The sequence below is a fragment of the Triplophysa dalaica genome, chromosome 15 (assembly GCF_015846415.1).
Source record: "Triplophysa dalaica isolate WHDGS20190420 chromosome 15, ASM1584641v1, whole genome shotgun sequence".
Classification (NCBI taxonomy): domain Eukaryota; kingdom Metazoa; phylum Chordata; class Actinopteri; order Cypriniformes; family Nemacheilidae; genus Triplophysa; species Triplophysa dalaica.
Genome location: NC_079556.1, coordinates 9,631,168 through 9,654,813, shown reverse-complemented (window position 1 = coordinate 9,654,813; position 23,646 = coordinate 9,631,168). Strand labels below are relative to the sequence as shown.

At 37.9% G+C, this 23,646-nt stretch overlaps 2 protein-coding genes across 2 annotated transcripts in view; both read left to right on the top strand.

Annotated features, from left to right (window-relative positions):
- Positions 1-1,275: 1,275 nt before the first annotated feature.
- ehd4 (EH-domain containing 4) lies at positions 1,276-13,245 on the top strand. Its single transcript, XM_056767561.1, has 6 exons — positions 1,276-1,673; positions 3,389-3,565; positions 4,689-4,786; positions 7,220-7,632; positions 9,538-9,702; positions 11,242-13,245. The coding sequence occupies exons 1-6, from the start codon at positions 1,444-1,446 to the stop codon at positions 11,797-11,799; spliced, it is 1,641 nt and encodes a 546-aa protein (XP_056623539.1). The 5' UTR covers positions 1,276-1,443; the 3' UTR covers positions 11,800-13,245.
- Positions 13,246-13,355: 110 nt separating this feature from the next.
- Positions 13,356-23,646, top strand: part of sptbn5 (spectrin, beta, non-erythrocytic 5) — a 35,369-nt gene continuing 25,078 nt past the window's right edge. Inside the window, 11 exon segments of the mRNA XM_056768383.1 lie at positions 13,356-13,628; positions 14,404-14,542; positions 16,475-16,642; positions 16,853-16,963; positions 18,863-19,020; positions 19,401-19,629; positions 20,821-21,333; positions 21,335-21,456; positions 21,779-21,917; positions 22,171-22,394; positions 23,330-23,483. Of these exon segments, the coding sequence (XP_056624361.1) occupies positions 14,420-14,542; positions 16,475-16,642; positions 16,853-16,963; positions 18,863-19,020; positions 19,401-19,629; positions 20,821-21,333; positions 21,335-21,456; positions 21,779-21,917; positions 22,171-22,394; positions 23,330-23,483 (1,941 nt within the window). The 5' untranslated portion in view covers positions 13,356-13,628; positions 14,404-14,419.

Genomic DNA, 23,646 nt, shown 5'->3' with positions numbered 1-23,646 from the left:
GAAACCAGTCTTGGAAATATCTGGAAATTATGTTTTAATGTATGCATTCATCAAATATTAATATAATTTATAACAAACTTGCATAATGCCCAGTGCTGAGTGAAGTTGACCATGTCTCAACAATTTCTATGTGTTGCTTTAACAACTATCTGTTCAGTAAGTTACACTAATTTTCAAAATAATTATACTTTAACAATTCATACATATAATATATTACTTACAAATTTAAAATAGGAGAAAATGTTTCAGTCAAAATGTAAGTATGCATACTAGTAATAGAGCACCACTTTTTTAGCATTTCAAAGTACGCTGCTTCATTGATCTCTCATCTGATACAGGATCATACATCCAAAGGATTAAGATAACTTTTCTGCCATTCATTGAATTTTTTTCAACGTTACAATTTCACTAACAGCTTCGCACAACTAACAGGTCGTCGTGCGTCATTTTTATACAAGTGACGTCATAAATGAGTCGGACAAAATAAGGCCGACTCTTTGGAGTTAAAGGGCAGTGAATATTTTAATAAACTGTGTTGCTTGAGCTATTGATAAAGATGTATTCTTAGTGCAATTATTTGTAAATTATTATATACAATTGTAATATTTTCTGCATATTTTCGTTTTGTTAGTTGCAGTCCGTGTAGGCTACTGTAGTTACTCATCTAATTTGTCTACCGAGAAACTTTAACATGCCAAGTCTCAAACATTAATCTAATTTATTTTAAACTTTAAGGTCACGATTTCTCAAGCTAATATCAAAGTCTGTAACAATTCGCGTTCGTTTGATCTTTTTTAACGGCATGTTGGTTTATATACGGACCGCTAGGTGGCGTTAATGTACAACTCTTACAAAGTTAAGTGCAACAGACTGAGCGGAGTGGGTCATTGTTATCATTTTAACGTGGTTTTACCATGTGTGCTAATATAAAACAAAGATTTAAATTTAACAGATCCACGGATAATTTGTCAATTTATCTGCTACGTAAAATGGCCAAAATGCTTTAAACCAGCGGCGTCTTGTAAGTCCATTTGAATAATGCCACAACTAGGAAGAGTTTCGTTTCCCTTTGTTTTGTTTTGCGCCTAAACAGCAATAATTCACATCTTATAGTAGTCCGCCAAGCCAGTGCAGGTTCAGGGCTGATGGTGCGCCCTAACAACTCCACCCTAACAACCCGCCCTCTTCAGGGAGCGTCCCAGTGTTAAATCCTTGCGTCACTGTACCTCATGCATATTAATGAAGCGTCATGAGAAGGAGCGTCACATGATAAAACAACACAGGTGAGGTCACGGATACGGCATCACAGCTGGACAGTACGAGCTGAGGACTGCTGACCGTCTGCTGTCACGTCCTGAAAACGAGTCCGTTTTGATTCTCTCGAATATTAAAAGGGAACTAACGCCGTGTCGAGGATAAAAGAGATATAAGAGGAACTACAGCATGTTCACTTGGGTAAATAAGGAACAGGGTGGTAGGAACAAAGAAGGCGACATGTTTCAGACGGTGACAGAAGGTCTTCAAAGTCTTTATACTAAGAAACTGTTGCCTTTAGAGGAAACGTATCTTTTCCATGAGTTTCACTCACCGGCGCTGGAGGAGGCGGACTTCCAGAGCAAACCCATGGTGCTGCTGGTCGGACAGTATTCCACTGGGAAAACCACCTTTATTCGGTAATGCATTGCTTTTACAACCAGTAAATCTGTGTTGCATTTTATGCGAAGTCACAGAAAGTCAATTCTGTGTCATTTTTAGTGAGCTCAGAACATATTGGTTATTCAAATGATATTACACACGCATGTATACTTGGGTCTATGCACATGTAAAATTGAGTACAGTCAGCTCTTTGTGGTTACTAACTCCAAAGCCTCACAAGGAATGTGTTAAAACAGCACATGCCAGCTCACACAGTCCATTCATCTGTGGAGTGATTCAGAAGGCTGGAGTGGGCAAATAACTCATCATTCTTCTTCTTTTTGACTTCTTCTTGACTTTTTGACTGTCAATATTGTCCCTGTTTGATGTTATTGCTGAGTCTCTTCAGTTTCAGGTTTGCAGCAGACTAAGAATGAATGAGAGAATCGTTTGCATATCAAATTGACCATCATATAAGAACCAGCTTGTTTGTAGACAGCATAGACCATTACGAATGTAAAACATCGGTGAATGTTGTTTTAACACATTACTCGTGCTTATACATTAGAGACCTTTAGTTTACACACATGCACAATGGTCATTTTTTATGGGTGTACTTAAAGTATTTCACCAAAAAGTAAAAATTCGGTCATTATTTACTCATCCTCTAGTTACTAATCTGTATGTAATTTTGTTCTGATGAACACAGAGAAAGATATTTGGAAGAATGCTTCTCGCCCACCATCGACTACCACGGTAGGAAAAACGGTAGTCAAAAGTCCCTTAGAACATTTTTTACATTTACATTTACATTTTTAGGCATTTGGCACTTTTATCCAAAGCGACTTACAGTGCACTTATTACAGGGACAATCCCCCTGGAGCAACATGCAGTAAAGTGTCTTGCTCAAGGACACACTGGTGGGGGCTGCTGGGATCGAACCAGCAACCTTTTGATTACCAGTGTTTTAAACCAGTGGTTTAACCCACTAGACCACCATCTCCATAGAACGGTTGGCTTTCACACATGCAAAATAACAAAATATCTTGTTTTATGTTCGACAGAACAAAGAATTTTATACATCTTTATGCCTACTATGGTAGGCAATGGTGACCAAGAGCTGTTTGGTTACGAGCATTCTCCCAAAAATCTTTCTCTGCGTTTGTGAAAACGAAATTTATACAGTTTTGGAACAACTTGATGGTGAGTTGATGAAGAACGAATTTTCATTTTGGGGTGAACTGTTCCTTAAACTCAGCGTGGCACAAAGGACCAATGAAAAATAGGTTTGTATAGATTTTTATCCATTTTCAGCATTAACCAATTTGACTTGGATTCAGTGCTTCTCAAAGTTGCCCTTCCGTTACACATATGCCGCAAGGAGACAATTGCCCCCCGAAATGACCATAGCCTGATTTATTCCTAACTTATGTTTGTGTTTAATTATAATGGCATTCTGCGTTTCTTTGCTTGGAAACCTTTGACACTTTCTCATCCTCTCACAGGATGTGTTAAGGATCTTTGGTTTGGGAGTTTCAGGAAAAGCAAGACTGATGACTTGGTCTGTTTTGCCGCTCATGTGGTCCACTGTTTGGCTTTGATTTTAAGCATTTTGACATTGCATTGTCCCAACATAAAGCCTCCTGATTAACACAGATGATTTGCTGTCAGCATGTGTCGTCACATGATCATCAAACCTCTCCACTAAGTAGTGCCTTAAAATGAATGGTTAACCTCTCTCTCTCTCCTTCAGATATCTTCTAGAGCAGGATTTTCCAGGGATGAGAATCGGCCCAGAACCAACAACCGATGGATTCATTGCTGTGATGTATAATGAGAACGAGGGGGTTGTACCCGGCAACGCCTTGGTTGTTGACCCCAAGAAACCGTTCCGCAAGCTCAATGCATTTGGAAATGCTTTCTTAAACAGGTGATGGTGCTTTTGGTGTTAAATCTTATATATTTTTTGGGAAAATGGAGCTAAACTGCTGGCACATTTTAACCAGATTTGCATGCATAAAATGGTTCTGGGTTAATTGGTAATTGAGACAATTTATAACCATTATACTTGTTATAAGATGTTCTATGAAACCTGAAATATACCGGTTCTTCCACTACCAGAGCTCAGGTACACTTTGATGTTTGCACTACAGTTAAGGTATAAAAGACTTTGCATTCACAGTAAATACACAATGACAGAGTGCTTTGTAGCTGTGCAGTTGTGTCATTTCCACTCAAGCAGATTAATGTTCATATTTTTAAATAGGAAAGCATTTCATTCTGACGCCCATTCAATTCTTCCTCTCATCCCACGCAGTTTTTCTATTACGGACAAAACTCCGCTTTAAATTTTGGACGCATAAAGCTTCTACAAGTTTTAGCGTTTAATTTTAGCATCTAGACAGTTGGACAAGGTATTTTTTCCTGTTTAATGGATATTTATGTGGAGGGGAAACGGATAAGAATTTCTTTGACAGCGACCACTAGAAAGGTCAAAGTTACACTTGACAGGGAACATCACCTCTCCTCCAGAGGAACCCAGTAACAATGCACTTTGTTTCCTGTGGATCTCGTCGTGCGTCATGTGATGGCACGTTTGGGCACAACAGTTTCTTTTTCTTTTCTCTTCCATCTGGATTTTTTAATAAAACAGGCATATATATTATCTTGAAAATGAAACTTTGTTACTTCTTCCTTTTTTTCGAAAAAATGTGTCTTGCTCTGCAGCTGACGGTTGATGTTTTCTCAAAGATGTTGCAATTTCCTCTAAGGCTTTCATAAAAAAGAAACATTTAAAAAAACACTTGCGGCAGTAGTGTAATATGTATTCCACTTTCATAAGCATACTCAAAAATGTAACGTCTAAAGAACATTGGAAATACTCTTGAGATGAAATCTAGAAATGCAAAGTAAAAGCTTCTAGGCTTTAAGTGTGTCTCAGCTGTTTTACTTCTCCATTATTTATTTCATTTCTGACAAATGTTGTGTCACCATTGAAGCTTGTTGTGCTTACATGCAGTAGGGTAATGAAAAATCTCCATTTATCTCATCAGGTTCATCTGCTCACAGATGCCTAACCAGGTTCTACAGAGCATTAGCATCATTGACACCCCAGGAATACTTTCTGGAGAGAAGCAGCGCATAAGCAGAGGTCAGTGGCTGCATACAGTGGCGCATTGATGTTTTATTTTTACTCCAGCTTAGAATATGGCACAACCAATCAGAATCAATCACCCAAACTAACCGTTTTATACATTTTTGGGTGAACTGTACCTTTAATGGTTACCCCTTCAGAAATCTTTTTAGATCTGAATAACACAAATCAAGCGTATAGCATTAATTCTGGGAGCTCACATCAGCTGATCCACATCCACGTATAGAAATATGACGGTATCTCAGCTTCCGTTTTAAATTTATTCAGCTATCTGCAGCTTATCGTATTGCTCACGTGCAAATTACCCTCCTCCATCACCAACCCCACTTAAAATTTATATTTCTCTTCATAAGTCTGTTACATTTTAATTTTGCGTTACACTTAAATGTCAATAAGAACTATTGACACCGTATGTTCAGTTTACCCTAAATGGGGTTATCCATACCGGCATGATATATACTGACAGAAATAAGATTCTGTTTTTTGAATAGGCTTAGAGGAGTGTTAGAAATGTCACAAGACCATCACAGCCTGAGTTATGCAGTTTATCGGTGGCAGAAATCTTCATCCCAAAGTCTCTGTGACTTGAATATAATAACATTACTGCAGGGGCGACTGGTTCAGTCCCTCAGTAATCCCTCAGGACCTGGGGACTGTTTGCAGCGTGAGGAACAGTCATACCGCTTTAGTCATTACTTTTCATTTTAGTCACCAGATTCACGTCTGTTTCTTTGAAAACTTCCTCTATCGTTTCCGCGCCCGTCCCATTACGTGGCGACAACAGACATGTTGGAAACCCTGTTGAGCTTGCGTGATGTTATGAAGTCAGCATTTCTCACTCATGTCTGGAGCTCGAGCTTGCCAAATCTGCTTCAAGGGTTACATCAGCGTTCTGGAACCTCAGTATGTAGCTAGTGTTTATGTGTCACAGGGTAAACAATTAACACAACATGTTTGTAATCCCAGCATGCTTTTTTTATCGCGTTCTGTTATTTGAACTCTAAAGGAAGGATGCTGCCAGGCAATTCACAACAGTTGCGAGTTGTAGGTCTGTCTCTGCTGTGCACATTGTCTTATCTTTAAAAATGTGCGTAAAGGGCCTGCAGGGTGCAGATTACGCCCTGCGGTGGAGCGGTAGGATGGTGCAGATGAACAGGCGCTGCTTTGAGTATGAGGGATAAGCCGCATGGGCGTTGCACATCTGTTCTTGCTTTAGCTCTGTTTCCATTTCTCTAGCACTTTTTAGACATGTACAATATTGTGCTTGTGTGTCTATGGTGTATGAATTTGAACTAAATTTAGTTTAGAATTTGACATGAGTGGCATGAACAGTGTGTTAAAAGTCCTGTTAAAGTCTCGTAGTTCACAATTCTGAAATCACAATTGTGTAGATGCTTGAAGTCAGGACATCATATTTGTGTTAGTCTTTTTTTATACTTCATTAGGGAACGTTTTCTGATAGACCAAGTTGGTTCTCACACTTTCAGCTCTAAACCCTGCCTTTATAAAATCTTGGAAGAGCTTTTCGTAAAAATGTTATGGCAATATGTTACCATGCCATTGTCGTTGGAGCAGCATGATTTCCTCTGTTGGGTGGTTGGATAAGCAAGTCATAGAGTAACCATCAACCATTGCACTGAAACGCAGCCAATAAGTCCATAATGGGTTTATAATGAGGTACATGCATCACACAGTCAATGAAGACAGATGTGCTAGACATTTCTCTAAGGTTCCCATGGTCACATGGGGTCATTGACCTGTGCACCAATACACAGCTTGACAATTTGACGTGTCTTACAGTTTCAGAAAGGAAGTTGTTATTAATGCATGAGGAAAAAATGTAAATTGTACAGGCAAACAACACAAGTCTTTAGAAATAAATTCTTGTGTTTCTTGTCTAGTGTTGTGTAGGGTCAAAGGGTGCATCCAATGTTATGCGGAAATGTTTTTTTTTTATTAAAAACGAAAGGATATTTTGTATATGTTAGTTGAATGTATAAGTAGCTAGCCATGCAGAGATTTTGGGCACAGGAACACACACAAAAAAAAGTTAATGCAGAGTTGCAAAATCTACTGGTAGCCTTAAAATATATTTTATTAAATTAGCATGAAATAATGTAAAATCGTCGCCGTACTTCTGAAACCTCGGCTGTCCGAATTTGCTTTTTCTCGGGAAATGCAAAAAAACTGTACTTTTTAAATGATTAATATTGTGTTCAAAGTTGACAAGCACTTTTTAAACGCTTTTTATAAGTTAAATATTTGGAAAACCTTGTGACAAACATTAAGGGGGACTAAAAATTACAAAATATGGAGGTACGAGGCTTCAGAAGGAAAACTGGGAAATTTAATCACACATAAACCCATAGGTAGATAACTTCAACTCAATGTAGAATCTCAATTCACTGAGGTGCTATTTTCTCACAACAGGCTACGATTTCTCTGAGGTTCTGCGTTGGTTTGGAGAGCGGGTGGACCGCATCATCCTCCTCTTTGATGCACACAAACTGGACATATCTGACGAGTTTTCTGAAGCGATCAAAGCTTTCCGCGGACAGGATGACAAAATCCGTGTGGTGCTGAACAAGGCCGATCAGGTGGACACTCAGCAGCTGATGCGGGTTTACGGCGCGCTGATGTGGTCACTAGGAAAGGTGATCAATACCCCAGAGGTGGTAAGAGTCTATCTGGGATCTTTTTGGGCCAAACCTCTCCAAAACCCAGAAAACCGTCGCCTGTTTGAAGCTGAAACACAAGATCTCTTCAGGGACATCCAAAGTCTGCCTCGTAACGCTGCGCTGCGTAAACTGAATGACCTCATCAAAAGAGCTCGTCTTGCTAAGGTGATCGTTTTAAGCAATTGCCTTTTTACCCTGCATACAGGTACACAATCTATTGTTGTAAATGCGTTTTAACACTTGTGTCAAACAAGTCTCTTTTATACAATGTGTTAAGTTATATAATAGTTATATTATCAAGGGTTAAACATTTTTTAAAGTTGATTATAAACAGTACTACCTTAAATCGTAGTATCACCTTTATTTTATAATAGAATTTAATGTAATGTTATCATAACAGACTGACCCATGCATTTAACCCCCAAACTTTCCAACATCACTACCCATTGTCTGTTTTGTCTTGTGCTTGACCTCAGTTCAACCACTATTGTTTTTGGCCGACCGGACTACACAAACTTACACACTGTACCACATTCACCTCTATCAACACATGCCAGCTTACGTATTGCACTTGGTCACTGTAAACAATTCCTTCACCACACAAAGTGTGTCTTATCTCTTCCGCAATATTTACAAACACGTCCTGCAAAAAGGAATTCTGTAGCCTCATGCTTATGTCGTCCTGCAATGTGAGGCAGTTAAACACCCTCTCCATCTCCTGGAAAGGCCCAGAAAAGTCCCTTTCCGTGGTACAAAGGAATGTTTGTAATTTGCATTAGGAGAGCACAGCCCTTATTTTTCCTAACCTCTCCACCCCACTCGTCTTGCCACTTGTCATGTTTACGCCATCGCCCTCTCCCCCTCTGTCGGTCAGTCTTCCAGAAGAAGAATAAACACGGCCTGGATGGAAAAAAGCCAAGCCTTGTTTTGGATCTCTTTCTGTTCGCTTCCTCCATATTTAGGAAACGGTTGTGTAAATACAGACGTTTTTCGAGTGTTCCCTTTACCAAGGGCGTTTTCAAGGTATAAACGTGGTGTTTGGTTATGTAACCAGCTTGGAGAAGCAGAGGGTGGATATTTTGCAAATCTAAGACAAATTGTCAACACTAAACAATGAGACTGATATTGATCCTGCATTGTAATAAATGGAACATCAAGCGTTTCTCTGATAATACAATCATTCTTAAATGGGTCATATGATATGGCTAAAACTATTTTTTGTTTGTTTTAGATGTAATGCAATGTGTATACACGATTTGAGGATCAAAAATGCTGTATTTCCACATACCGTGCATGTTTGTATCTCCTCTTTGCCCCGCCTCTCTGAAACGTGCAGATTTTTAACAAAGCTCATCACTCTGAGCAGCGAGGTGTGCTATTATTGGCGAGTTAACCAGTGTATAGGGATTGGTCGAATACTGCAAGCTTGTGACCGAAATGTAACGCCTCTTTCCATATTTGGAACATTAGGTTCCAAAGCAATTGCACTGACAGGTACGCCCACCTTAGTGCGTATACATTTGGGCGGTCATAGTCAAATCATATCACAAACTAGCATAGATAAGTGGAGGTGCGGCTATACGACACGTTTCAGGCAGGTCTGGGTGAGGATTTGCTTTTAGAAAGAATGTATCTTTTGTTCCGAGACTTGATTTAGTGTAATTTGTGCAATTGTATAATACATTTATGGGCAACACACAAAAGACACAGAAAAACACGTATTTAGGTCAGAAGACCCTTTTAATTTTCTTACACGTAGTGGATATGTTTATCTTGAATTAGACTTTAAAAATGCATGGTCTTGTTTTTAGGCTGAACTTGCATAAAAGACCCATCACACCATTTATAGCCAACACTATGATATGATTGTTTATTATGAATGCATAGTTGCTCATGTTAATGTGCTCTAAAATCGCTAAAGGTTACTAAAGGTGATTATGGAATGAAACACTAAAAAAGAACATGAAATATTTTCAACCAAACCCTAAACCTGTCAATTAATACATAAATGATTGATTCATCACACCCTATAATGAACATTCTAAATGTAACGTGCCATCTTTCTTGTAGGTGCATGCTTACATCATCAGTTATTTGAAAAAGGAAATGCCCACTTTGTTTGGAAAGGAGAAGAAGAAAGAGGAACTGATCGCCCACCTTCCCGAGATCTATCAGCTGCTGCAGAGGGAGCATCACATCTCAGCTGGAGATTTCCCTAACGTCAGTAAAATGCAGGTAAGACTGTTGTGTTCTTAATAAGGGGACATTACCGTTTAGATAGTGATATACTAGCTGCTAAAATACAGTATATACTGAATGCTTTTATGAATAAAATCCGTTTTTTTATTTAGAGACACTTTCCTTCTGCTACTGCTGGTTATTTATTAAGAACATCATCATAAGCCTGCAGCTGTTGCTTTGAGGAATGTTTTCTTTGCATTGTATCTTATGACTGAGTTCCAGCCCTGCTCTTGTCTTTTCGTCTAGATAGAGGAAGTACTTTCACTTAGGGCAGGTCTGAGATTGTTTATCCAGCATGACTCACAATTAGCCGTAGATCAGAAATGACATTATAATAGAAATGAGCAAAATTAGTGCACTTAAAAATCACTGCAATGCTTGTAAATTATACCAGTGATTAAGGAGGAAAAGTTTAACCTCTGACTACTGCAAATGTTTACAGTGGAATATAATGCCATTAGACCACACTGAACACAGAACAAATCATACTGGTTCCAGGCAGCACTTGAAAGATAAAGGCTATGCTCTAAATAGACAAAGCGACATTGATGAGCTCCAGCATTATGAAACCAAAATAACCACTTCAGGACTACAGTGCTTCTTTTTTCAGCCCTGATGTTTATAAATCAATGTCATGTCATGAATGATAAACAGAATAAAAATATGAATAACAAAACATTGAACAACAATATGTTCTAAATGTTTTGGGTCACTTGAGTGAATGTTTCTCTTGACCTTACAAATCTTTTAATCTGAAGATATAGACGCACGCGCTGGCCGAAGTTAACTTCCAGTCTGTGTTTGATTATAATATAAACATTGATTTTATATTTCATTTATATTAATATTAATGAATATATGAATTATATTGATTTTAAATGACGTTTTCTGTAGCTCAGTGGTTAGATAATGGTGTGAGCAATGCCAAGGTCATGGGTTCGATCTCAGGGATTGCACATACTTGGTAACAAAAGCAATGTAAGTCACTTTGGACGTTTGCCAAATGGATAAATGTAAATGTAAGTTACTTTGGGCCACTTAACGTTTGTTTTTGTTGTTGCGTCTGAAATGGTCTATATGCTTATATTTCTGGAATTCATTTTGCAGACAAAAAGGTACTAGTACAAACATATTAGTCTCTTTCATTGCAAAACAAACGGAAATGTTTTAGAAATGTATAACCTTGACTGAATAATGAAGAAAAATTAGCCAATAAGAGCCCAGCATAGATAGGTGCCTCGATACTGTTAAAAACAAGAAACATGACCAAAAGAAAATGTGTGATGAAATGCCAAGATAACATTTCTGCAAATTCAATAGGCAAAGGGTGGCTACATTGAAGATGGTAAAATAAAACAAGCATTTATTTATTGTTTTCTTGAGTCTATATATACTATAATATATAGTAAAGTGTTAAAAAAATGTAAGGGAATAAGAGAACTTGTGAATGGCAGTATTTAACAAAAAACATGTTAAATGACTTACATTAGTCACTTTAATTTGACATTACATTTTTCATATCTATCAATTCAGGAACAACTTCTACACTATGACTTCAGCAAATTCCCTTCCTTTAAAGGGAAGTTGATTGAATCTGTGGACAGGATGCTGTCCACCAAGATCTCAGGTCTGATGAGCATGATCCAAGAGGAGGAGAGCAAACGGCCATCTCAAATGGTAATGGGCGGAGCTTTCGAGGACTCCAGCGAGGGGCCATTTGGCCACGGTTACGGGGAGGGTATCAGCGCAGGGGCCGACACTGAAGATTGGATTGTGAGTCGCGATAAGCATCGCTATGATGAAATCTTCTACACCTTGATGCCTATTAATGGTAAGGTGACAGGTATCAATGCCAAGAAGGAGATGATGAATTCTCGCCTACCCAACACTGTACTGGGAAAGATCTGGAAGCTGGCAGACTGTGATAAGGACGGGATGCTGGATGATGAAGAATTTGCATTGGCTCAACATCTTATTAAGATCAAACTGGAAGGCTTTGAGCTCCCCACAGTGGTACCAAGTCACCTAGTGCCTCCGTCGCACAGGAAGAACACCACTGCGGATATTTTATACAACCACCAGGAGGATTGAATGCTTTATCAATTTCTGTCCATTTATAAAGGTGCCTTATTAATCTGAATATATTTCATTCAGCTGCTAAAACAAGGGGGCTGTAAAATCAGAAAGAAGAAATAGAAAGGTTTGAAAGGGATGAAGTTGTATTGCTTACGCCATGTTTAAGGTCTAAATTAAGCCTTAATATCACACAATGAAATATGCCAAAGATGAATAAGTAGGTTTAAATTTATTGCTGCAGAACTGAATGCATAATGTTTGCAAACTCAGTATGTAATAACACTTATCCACTTATATAAAATACTTATATATGAAACACCATCATAGAGGTCACAGACAGAATAAACATCTATCCCAGTCGTTGTGAAACAATATACCTGTACACGCCCTGAATGTTACTTGGGTAATTCATTAGTTTTGCAGCACAATATTACATTTTCCATTTAAATCTGGATTCAAGGTTTTCCTTGATTTTTTTAGTTAAAGTGGAAAATAATTTTTGAGATATTTCACACTGTGTGTTAGATAATGTTCTGGGTGATTTATGTTCTGAATTTACTTTAATGACTTAATAAAATGTAGATGTTTACTTCCCATTATATGGTGACATGGATTAAAGAAAAACTTTTCCCATGTTATTTTCAATGTCTGTATAATATTTTTGTCTGACACTAAAGTCAAGAAATCCACTGAAGTCAATTATTTCTATTAGAATACAGAAAGGGAAATTTTATCAAAAAATCATTTCAGTATTAAAGAGAGACATTAGTCACCCAATATCACAATCACACCCACTGTTGTTTTTGATATGGAGCTTGTTTCAGGGATCAAAGCGTTTTCTTTTCCGTATAATATTTTTCTTTAAAACATAATTGTACTTTATGTATGTTTGGGTTAAATATTGTGACAAACATTACTGACAGTAACTGACATTTTTGCCTTTGAGAACATAAAATTGTTACATTGTTAAGGGATGAAAAAATGGTTATACGATAATATCAGTTTTTTTATTATAACTTCATTGTAAATACAACAATTGTGTATGTCAGTCACCGTTACACTATATTCATATGTATATTTTAACTACAATTGATTATAGATAATTATTGTGAGAGGTGGATGGTAATAACTGGACTGTGCACCTGTTTGACATGGGGTCACTTCTTTTGGTTCTGTCCTCAACCCGAATGATTTGTGTTTTTGTGCAAGAAACTAGTGACATTAAGATTAGGCTACTGTAAAAACATTGCAGCCACTGTTTTAGGCACTTCTACTACGTATGTTTGAAATTAGACTTTGCATCTAAGGTGTTTCAACATATGGTTTAATGAGCCTTTAAAATGTGTGGTAATGTATCTTTCAGCCACATGTTAATGTGTAATTCACTGTAAAAAGATGACAAATTGATATACCCTTCTATATGGTATAAGGGAATTTAATAAATAACATTTTAAATGGAAATGATTTGTTTCTAAAACTTTCTTATTTTTATATTGGCACGAAAAGCAGAACAAGTTGAATTTTATGTGCACTTATAAGTGAGGGTTATTTCAGTTTATATAAGCATATAAATCAATTAAAATTCCATCCCCGTGACATGACAAAACCTGGATGAGACTGTTGAGAGGTGTGTTCTGCTGAACTGCATTAAATATTGAATAAATCCGCGACCTTTACCCCTCAAGCAGCAGAACGTCATTACCCACAACAGCTTCAAAGTTCAGTTCACTTCTCAACACTGATCAGTCTCGAAGAGGATTTTTTTGGATTACTCTCCAATCCAATGATGAAATTCTGTAGTCAGTAGAGCCTGTGTTAAAAGATAAAGGCAAATCTTGTGAAGGGTGAGTGATCGAAAGTTTGCACTTTATGTGCACAGTAACAAAGTGTTTTTTAGATGCTTAACTATTACAATAATACAGATTATTATTTTGTGTTTTCTGATGTTCTTCTTGATGATCTTTTTTTATTGTATTTATATGCATTCCATGCATATTGTAATACACATTCTTAGGCAAATAGTTTTTAACAACATTATACACTGTGTGTATTTTCTCCTATACATTTAACAGCGCAAAAACTTAAAAGATGGTAACGTCTATTACTCGAAAGTATTCATTTAAGGGCTTAACATTTTTGACAGTTTAACACTTATATATTTATATATAAGTATATAATACTAATTTATATATTTATTTAATGACCAATGTTAAGATTTCCTTGATTCAAACCATAACTGATATGGAAATACCAGGTATTTTTACAATGCAGTAAATATGTCTGTAAAGTCAGACTTTAAGTACTTACTGTAAATCGTCACAACGAGAGGTGAGATTACCTTAATTGCCCTTTCACTTCCTCCATATCACCAGATAATAATACAGATTTCTAATTGAATTATCTCAAACCGTGTTCAGCACTTTCACAAAGACATTCTGTTAAGACATCTTTTATTCTATATTCATATGTTTTCAGCATATTCATTTAAGAAATGCAAAATCATAGGTCGCATGAATCATGTGTGCAGATTAATATTTAACTTCATCTTGTGTGGTATAACGTCTGTGGTGCAGAAATGTGACATTATTCCATCATTTATATAATTTTTTCTTTATGAAGTGCTAGCAAAGTCGAGATGTCTCGACAAGGAGATGGAGAGGAGTCGGATGGGCGATTCCGGGAGCTTCAGGAACAGCGAATGTTGGTGCAGAAGAAGACCTACACCAAATGGATGAACAGTGTTTTCTCAAAGAACGGGGTATGAGCTGGTCAATGCAGAATTCAATATCAGCACAAAAAACACAAACATTCTAATCTACATATACATTTGGTGCATGAGTGTGTGTCTATCTGTTGACAATGCAACAATGGAGATGTAGTGATATAAAGTTACAGAACCTGAAACCAGCCTTGTGACTTTAATTTCACAATATGAAATGTTCATTCCTATGATTACATCTAGATATGAACCCTTGAACCCAGTTGGAGTCATAATTATTTTTATCATCGACGATTACTATCTATAACCTTTGAGTAGTCTCATGACAAACGGACAGTTAATGTAGCTTCCTTTGCAAGGAATTCGGGTCGGGTCGAGTTTAAAAAAGAATGGATGAAAGCTGAGATGCCAGGCATACAGGAAGGAAAACTCTCAAGCTAATTTTTAGACACAGTTGTGAAAACCTTTTGCACAGGAGAAGAAAGAGCAGTATTTACCCTTAAATGCACCGACTTACACATCACATCACCTATAGTATGTTAAACTTGCACTGCCTTGTTCACCCTCACATAAAATGTACTTTAGGCTGATATTTCCACTGTATTTCTATTTGAGTTCTATGTTTAGCAGTGGTTAAATGTCTCCAGTCATCCAGATCCTCTAAAAAAATATTCACCGACATTATGTGAACAGTCTAAGAGACCAGACTTACCCAACATTAAATTAATCATTACAACAGGCAGATGTTAAACCAGATGAGTGTTTCTACTTTCACTCTCCCTGGCTTGTTAATGCAAAGAAGTATATTAATAGCAGGGCACCGGCAGATATCTAAAAAGAATGACATGTGTTTTAAATGTATCCCCTTCCTTTTCCTCTTCCGTATTTGCTCCTGTGTATTGTTCTGTATCAAACAACATTGTTCGTAACATGTTTATTATATAAAGACATACCGATCCTTCCAAATAACTACACTTTGACTAAACAAAAAGCGTAGATGCTTGCTCCACACCACAGTTCACGATTGTAACATTAAAATTGTGCTGATTTATTAATGATTGATCTCCAGTTTTATGTTGTTAATGGTAACGTGCCAATAGCAGGTCATAATTCTTGCTCTTACTAGATTACAAAAGCTGAAAAACAAAATGGTTCGGAGTTATTGAAAAGAAAAATGTGCATGGGAACTACAGTACATCTCTGAGGATCTACCCGAGGAGCAGGGTGTGCTCTAAAATCTCTCAGTTTATTCCCTGGGTAAGCAGAGCCTATTGGAAGCAGTATGCAGATCTGCTCGGAGACATTAGATTCCCACAACACATGGATTAGGGAGTGGTTGCAGTACTTCTGCGTGAAAACAGAGAGTAAAACGCATGGCTTGACTGAGAGGAGTGAGTGTGAGTCACTCCATAGTGGAATACAGCTGCAATTAAACAAAACTGTGTTAAAGCCAGCTGATGGATTCTTACTGAACTTGTTAAAACGTATTGTGCATATAGGCCTAATGCAGAAATGTACTAGCTTTCTGGTCATGCTTAAGCATGGCATTTGGCCATGGCAACATGGCAAGTGTCCCAGTTAATGCACAAACTCTTAAAATGTATATTTTGAAGAAATGCATTGGACAGGATGGATTGTGAAAAGTATACAAAAATGTGTTTAGGTTTATTGTAAAAAATAAAAATAAAAGGTTTATGTTTTCCATAACATTAAAAAAATAAGGGTCACAAAAGGATTACAAAAAGTCTAAGCACACTCTTTGTAAAAAAAATCAATCACTCTCCCTACATAAATTATAAAAAAAAAAAGAAATTTGTATTCTAGAGTCTTAAACCTTTCCAATGATATATAGTTTGTCATGATTCGACTAGAAATTACATGCACAATATTGATGCAAACGTAGGTGTCCCATATACGGAACGGGTGACAGTTAACAGGCTAATTATTTTTTTATGTGCATTTATATTCAAGGAAAAAATCAACTTGACTGATGTCTATACTGAGCTGAGAACTGGTGTGCATCTTGTGCGACTTTTGGAACTCATCTCTAAGGTTAAACTGCCCACCCCCAGTCGACGCACACTCCGAGTTCACTGTCTGGAAAACAACAGCAACGCTATCAACTTCCTTAAAACCAAGGTACTTTTAAAACAATCAAACTAGGGGAAGTAAAGAAATACAAAACAAATTAAATGCCTTTTTTTAAAAAGTGAACGTTTCAATAACATCATATTCTTCTGACATTTCAGAACTTTTTACATTGTGAATAAATAGTACAAACCTATATAAAACCTGATATACAAGTACATTTAAGAATAAATGTAATTTTCTCTGTTTGTCCTTCTTTAGGTCCGGGTGGATTTGATTGGTCCAGAAAATGTTGTGGATGGAGACAGAACCCTGATCCTGGGCCTCATTTGGATCATCATTCTTCGATTTCAGATTGGATCCATAATTGAGGTAGTTTTTAGACCTTAGGGCCAGATTTACCTAAGCTTGAAAACTACTGTGAGTATTTACTAATGACACGCAGTGAAAATGAGCTACAGGCTTTCCTATAGTTCAGTGGTAAGAGCATTGCGTTAACAACACACGGTTGTGGGTTCGATCGCAGGGGATTGCAAATACCTATGTAAAATTGTATAGGATAAAGCAATGTAAGTCACTTTGGATAAAAGCGTCTGCCAAACGCGTGAATGTAAATGTCAATGTAAAATTTGTGCCAAAAAGGCATAGACACAAATGTTTTTGCCACTGACCTTGTTGCATATGCATTTGTACATTTTCTCTTCGAATGCAAATTTAATGTGAGTATTTTAATGAATCACGCAACGTGATTTACCAAGGGAGATTGCGTCGGTCATTATGGGAATGAGATATTGCGCCTGTATTTTTTTAATGTGCCTTGTAAGTAAATCACCCGCTGAAATTTCCACTCCCATCTGCGCTTTCATGAAATCGCGCTCTCTATGTTGCCCTGTTTAGTAAATCTGGCCCTAAATTTGCAATTGAGCTTTATTAAAAAGTAGGGATGCACCGATCCGATACTCTGGATCGGAATTGGGGCCGATCCGGATGTTTTTTGCTGGATCGGGTATCGGACTGACGGGTTCTCTTCAGTCCGATCCGTTGCGATACCCGTGGAAGTTACTCTAAAGCTTCATAAAGGACTATCCATCAGGAAATTACCATAAACTGTGTCATGCACTGTATTCGTTGTCATGTATTTTGATAGCTTTATGCGAGGAATAAACCAATATAGCATAAATAAAAAACTCTGACCTCCGCTGGTGCGGTCGTCTGTCAATCTCAATCCAGCATGCGTGTGTCCGGGAACAGTCAGGACGTTACTCTTTCCAAAGTTTTTAATATTCTTCCTAATCACTAGATAGTAGACTGTGGTTTTGTTTAAAATGCATTTTGCCGGAGACTGTACTCGCTGAGTGTAAAGTTATTAGATTCAAGCACCGGAACCGGTCTATGTTATGCGTCATTCATACACTATAACTCTTTTTTTTTTACTTTAGGATGGATGCAATGTACTATGATTTAAACACATAACATATCTCTTCTCTTTGTGTTATAACTGTTTTGAACTTGGGAAGCAAAGATCCCCGCGAATACACGATCATCACTATCCGGCATGTGCGTGAGTGAAGCGGGTGCATTAAGCGCATCATTCTGCGTCCAATGCGCATGACTTTAAATAACGTAGAAGCGAATGTATTAAGCGCATCATTTTGTGTCCAGGATGTGCATGAGTGAGTTTGGAGACTTTTATATTGTGGTAGCTTTGTGCAATAAACAGAAATTTATTTGTTAAACATTTTGTAAGTATCTGTGCTTGATGAGACCACATTTTGTTTTGTATGTATTTTTAAGTTAAATAAAGCACTAAATAACATTTAAAAAAAATCATACTTTTAAGTAAAAATACTTAAGTGAAGGAAAATGGTAGATTTTAATGTACTCATGGATTTAAGGTAAAAAAAAATAAAAAAATGTATGGACTGTAGTGGAGTAAATATGCTGTGCTTCATACTGTAGGAAAGTATTTTTTTGTCCAAAGTTCTCTGATAAAGTACATATATTTTAAAATGTACTTGAAAGTAAACATTCTTAACTATCCACCTCTGGCAATAAAAGTTAAAATATGCAAGTCTACTTTGATCATGAAAAACAGTGCTAGTATCGGATCAGAATCGGTATCGGCCGATACACAGAATTCAGGTATCGGAATCAGATCGGAAAGGAAAAAGTAGGATCGGTGCATCCCTATTAAAAAGTAAAAGTATCATTACGACAGAAAACCAAGACATGTATTTTCCACTTTGTGCTAACATTCTGCTTTGGTTTCAGGTGGACGGAGCTGTCAGTGGTGCTCGGCGCTCAGCCAAAGAAGCTTTACTGATCTGGTGTCAGCGTAAGACTGCCGGTTACGCCAATGTAAATGTGCAAGACTTCTCCAGCAGCTGGAGAGATGGACTGGCCTTTAATGCACTAATTCATGCTCACCGGTAATTCTCTTTTATGAATTTATTTTCATTTTTGATAAACAGCAATGGGTTACAGTCAAAATTTAAAGGGAACTTTCAACCAAACATTCTGCCATCACTTATTCACCCTCATGTCTTTCAAAATCTTTCTGACTCTTTCTTCTGTGGAACACAAAGGATACTATTTTGAGAAATGTCTTTTCATACAATCGAAACCAATGGGGGACAACTTTGTTTGGTTACCAACATTCTTCAAAATATCTTCATTTGTGTTCTGCAAAAAAAAGAAAGTCATGCAGACATGACATGAGCATCTTGTAAATGATGTATTATCCCTTTATTGTTCCTTTGACACTGCTTTAGTCTTTTATCATAAATATGTTATGATTATGTTATTCCAGGCCTGATCTGTTCGACTACAACCGACTACACCAGGACGATGCGAAGAGAAATCTGACGCATGCTTTCAGCCTGGCAGAGAATGAATTTGGTATAATGCAGCTCTTGGATGTGGAGGACATCATGGTGCCCCATCCTGATGAGAAGTCCATCATGACTTATGTCTCTCTGTACTACCACTACTTCTCCAAAATGAAGCAGGGCCAAACCATCCAGAAGAGGATAGCCAAGGTCGGTTCACAAACACAGCTTATGTAATGATGTACTGTTAAATGGGAAGGACAGCATAATAACTATTGCCAATACTCTGTCAAAATTCTAAACTCCACACATCAAAGTTTTGCATCTTACCTTGTCTTGCACTGGATGTCACGGTGTTTACACACCCACATAACTCACCTTTTGGTCACGTGAAGCATTGGCACCCCCTGTTTGTGAAAGTTTGAACTACATCGGCTATGTTGTTGAATGAGAACACTAATCTGGGTGTTGACTTGTGCAGATTAGTGGATTTGACATTGGTCAAAAGGAGGAGCCCTGGCCATAATCAGATCAGTGTAAACTCTGTGTAGTTCAGGCTGAACAGTAAAGAAATAGCTTTTGAAGAATGTTAAAAGCATAGTTGAAGATGTCCTCAGACAGGAGTTGATCTAGCACGAGCTCAGAGGTCAGGGGATGCCATTATCATGCCGGCAAGAAACGCATGGAGGGAAACAAGGGTGAGAAGTGTGTTCTGTCTGTGCAGAATGGCACTCGCTGCACGAGTCCTCACGTGTGAATAGAACTGCCCGTATGTGTGGACTGGGTCACAGCTGTGGAGCAGCGTTAGCTGTCACAAATGTGTATTAAACAATGACAGACAGATCTCATTGGGAACAGCGTATGAACTGAGCGGACATGAGCCAAGCCGGGCTGCGAGATGCAGGGACTCGGTTTTGTTAGGACTTTCAGATCTCAGCTGTGACGCAGCGGGGCAGCTAGATGAAAATGTTCTTCAGTGGTAATTTCAGCAGTCAGTGGCTGCGCTGGCAGAACATGAGACACACAATTATTGAGGTACAAAGGAATGTTTCTGCAGTGCGGAAGGTGTGTATTGAGTAGATATACTGTATGTCATTGTAGCTATTGAACAAAACCAAATATTCCTTAACAAATGATGAAAGGATAATATATACCGTTTGATGGGTTAAGTTGTCTAGTTAAGGACAATGTATATTTTTTTAATGTTTTTTTTCTAAAGCATGACATCAAACAGCTGTCTTTTTCGTATGATGCTGAACTAACATGTTTTTGGATGGAATCTAACCCTAACCCTATGAATCTCCTTTAGTATAAATATTTCATTTATTTGCAGTAAGACAATTAATCTCTTTGATGACCCTCAACACCGCATATCCAAAAAACTCACTCTTCTACTCACAGATTGTTGATCTTCTGAAAGACCTGGACGATATGAAGGTCCAGTATGAGAGCATGGTGTCTGACTTACTACGCTGGATCAAGACCAAGGTGGTGGAGCTCAACGACCGCTCTTTTCCCAACTCCCTGCGTGACATGCAACGTCTGGTGGCCGCCTTCAAGACTTATCGAACTGTTGAGAAGCCCCCAAGGTACCAGCAACGTGGAGCCATTGAGGCCCACCTCTTCAACTTGAGAACCAAGCTGAGGGCGAACAACCAATGGGATTACGTTCCTACGGACGGCAAGACTGTGGGGGACATTGAAAGGAACTGGACCTTGCTGGAGCGGGCGGAACATCAGCGAGAGCGGGACTTGCAGAGCGAGCTAATGCGGCTGGAGCATCTGGAACAGCTGGCCCAGAAGTTTGGCCGTAAGGCTACGCTAAGGGAGAGCTATCTAGAGGACACTCTGCAACTCATCCGGCAGCAAGATCTGGGAGGTTTGCAGAGTCTGGAGGAGGCAGAGAGAGCAGGCGCGCAAACTGGAGGCCCTGGGAGCCGACGTGTTGGCTCGCGAGCCGCGTTTCAGTGCTTTAAGTGACATGGCTGCTGTTATTGAGAAGGAGAACTATCACAGTAAAGCCCAAGTGACTCGCAGGTGAGGGGTCGGGGGGTTGCAGTTTTTGAAAACGAATTACATTAGAATCCTATTTACCACTAATCTACACTATGGCAGGCACTATAAAATAACATCATCTTCTCTTTAAAATAATTTTGTCTTTAATAGTGCTTAATTTATAAAAAAGAATGCTTATTTTTGAACTAAAGTGGTTTATAATTAGCTTAAACTGGATGTTTTTAGTTTTAGTCCTTGAATGTGGGTGTTGCAACAAACTTAACATTTTTGGAAAGTAAGCATTTAGTTTAAGGTTGAGTAAATATGAAGTAATGGTCTCTATTTTCTATCTTGCGCGTGACAGGCAGGCAGAAATCATGAAGCAGTGGAAAGCTTTGCTTCAGCAGCTGCAGCAGCAGAAAGAGCACGTTGGAGATGTTATGAATGCACTTGCGGTCCTCAGAGACATTCAGCTCATATCTCTGGACCTCAAAGAACTACAGGTGAACAAGGCAAAATTTATAGAAAGGCATATTTTATCAAATAATTCTTACACCACATGGTCCTAGTTTTCCTTAAGACAAAAAAGAGAAAAAACGCAATACGCAGCAAAAAAAAAAATTCAAAAACAAAAACAAACTAGCCTATCCATTATAGCTAAACGTATACATTTGATGACTGGTAAAGTAGCTAATGTATAGGCTATTAATTATCATATGTTATAACATGCTGTGTTCTCACAATTCATACTCTTAGGCCCAAGCAGATTCGTCTGATATAGGAAAACAGCTGCCGGAGGTGATTGCTCTACTGCAAAAGCAGGACCTGCTTGACACTCAGATCATCTCACTTGGGGAAGCCCTGAATGGTATCAGCAACAGTGCCTCAAAGGGTAAACACAAAGATGCCACGAAGGTCCAGAAAGAAGTTAATAAACTCAATACCCAGTATAACTCTCTACTGGCTCTCAGCAAGAACAGGTGAACACTTGTTTACAATAGAATATGTCTCAAAAAGTTCCAATAAAAGACCAAAAATGGCTGTTGTTTGAACACTAGTTAAAAAGCAATACATTAAATTCATTTGTCATGAATTGGCTAGGCTACATTGACTACCTATATGTGACCCTGGACCCTGGTCTTAAGTAGCGAGGGGATAGCCAACAATACATTGTTTGGGTCTAAATTATCAATTTATTTTATGCCAAAAATCCAAAGAATATTAAGTAAAGATCATGTTCCGTGAAGATATTTTGTATATTTCCTACGGTTAATATATAAAAACTTTATTTTTGAAGAAAATAAACAAAAATGGCCGGAAATATGCCTACAAACATCGCTCGCTGCTGCCCTCTCTTTGGAAATTACCCTCAAAAGTACGGTATCTATTTAAAGCTTAGAATTTTCACTTTCGGTTTCATATACTGTCCACAACGTCATTACAGTGGTAAGCCAATAGAGAGTGTTAAAACAAACCTGTTTCTTCTTAGCAACGGAATGTTACAGCGCCTCTAATGGACTGCTTTACATTTTTAATTGTCTTATTTTTTTACAATTTTTTGCACCCTCAGATTCAAGATTTTCAAATAGCTGTATCTTGTACAAATATTGTCCAATCCTAACAAACATTAATGGAAAGCTTATTTATTTAGCATTCAGATAATGTATAAATCTAAAAAAAAACTATGACTGGTTTTGTTGTCCAGGGGCCCATATACAGCCAACACTGTAGCAAAGCCTAATAGTTGCATCTATATGCAAAATCTTTCTTGTATATAACGGTCTTTGTTTTGTGATCTATAAAAAATTAGCCAGTTTGGTTATACATTGCAATTTTAATACTCGCTTTGGAGAGGTTAAAATAAACCACTGTATACAAATAGAATGAAAACATTGCTTGCTTTTTATCATAAAAGGAGGAAAGCCCTGGAGGGGCATCTGAAGCTCTTTGAGTTTTTCAATGACTGTGAAGAAGTGGAAGCGTGGATCTATGAAAAATGGGTTCTCCTGCAGGCAGCATCACTGGGCAGAGACCTCAGTCAAATTCAACAGTCCATCCAGAAACAAAAGGTATAACTATAAACAAGATCAAAATAATTATTTGGACTTAGCAAACCTTGTGTACAAAATTCTGAAGGATGCCATCCTTCTGGTAGATGTATTTCCTGACATCTAAAAATTAACAGAGCTGACATAAATAAAAATGATATGGGTGCTTTGCAGTGATAGTGTA

Bases quoted from the DNA above. Each gene is read 5' to 3' on its own strand.
- ehd4 (XM_056767561.1), top strand. From the start codon at position 1,444: ATGTTCACTTGGGTAAATAAGGAACAGGGTGGTAGGAACAAAGAAGGC. The intron at 3,566-4,688 runs GTGATGGTGCTT...TTATCTCATCAG, and splicing joins GGAAATGCTTTCTTAAACAG to GTTCATCTGCTCACAGATGC. The intron at 7,633-9,537 runs GTGATCGTTTTA...TCTTTCTTGTAG, and splicing joins AAAGAGCTCGTCTTGCTAAG to GTGCATGCTTACATCATCAG.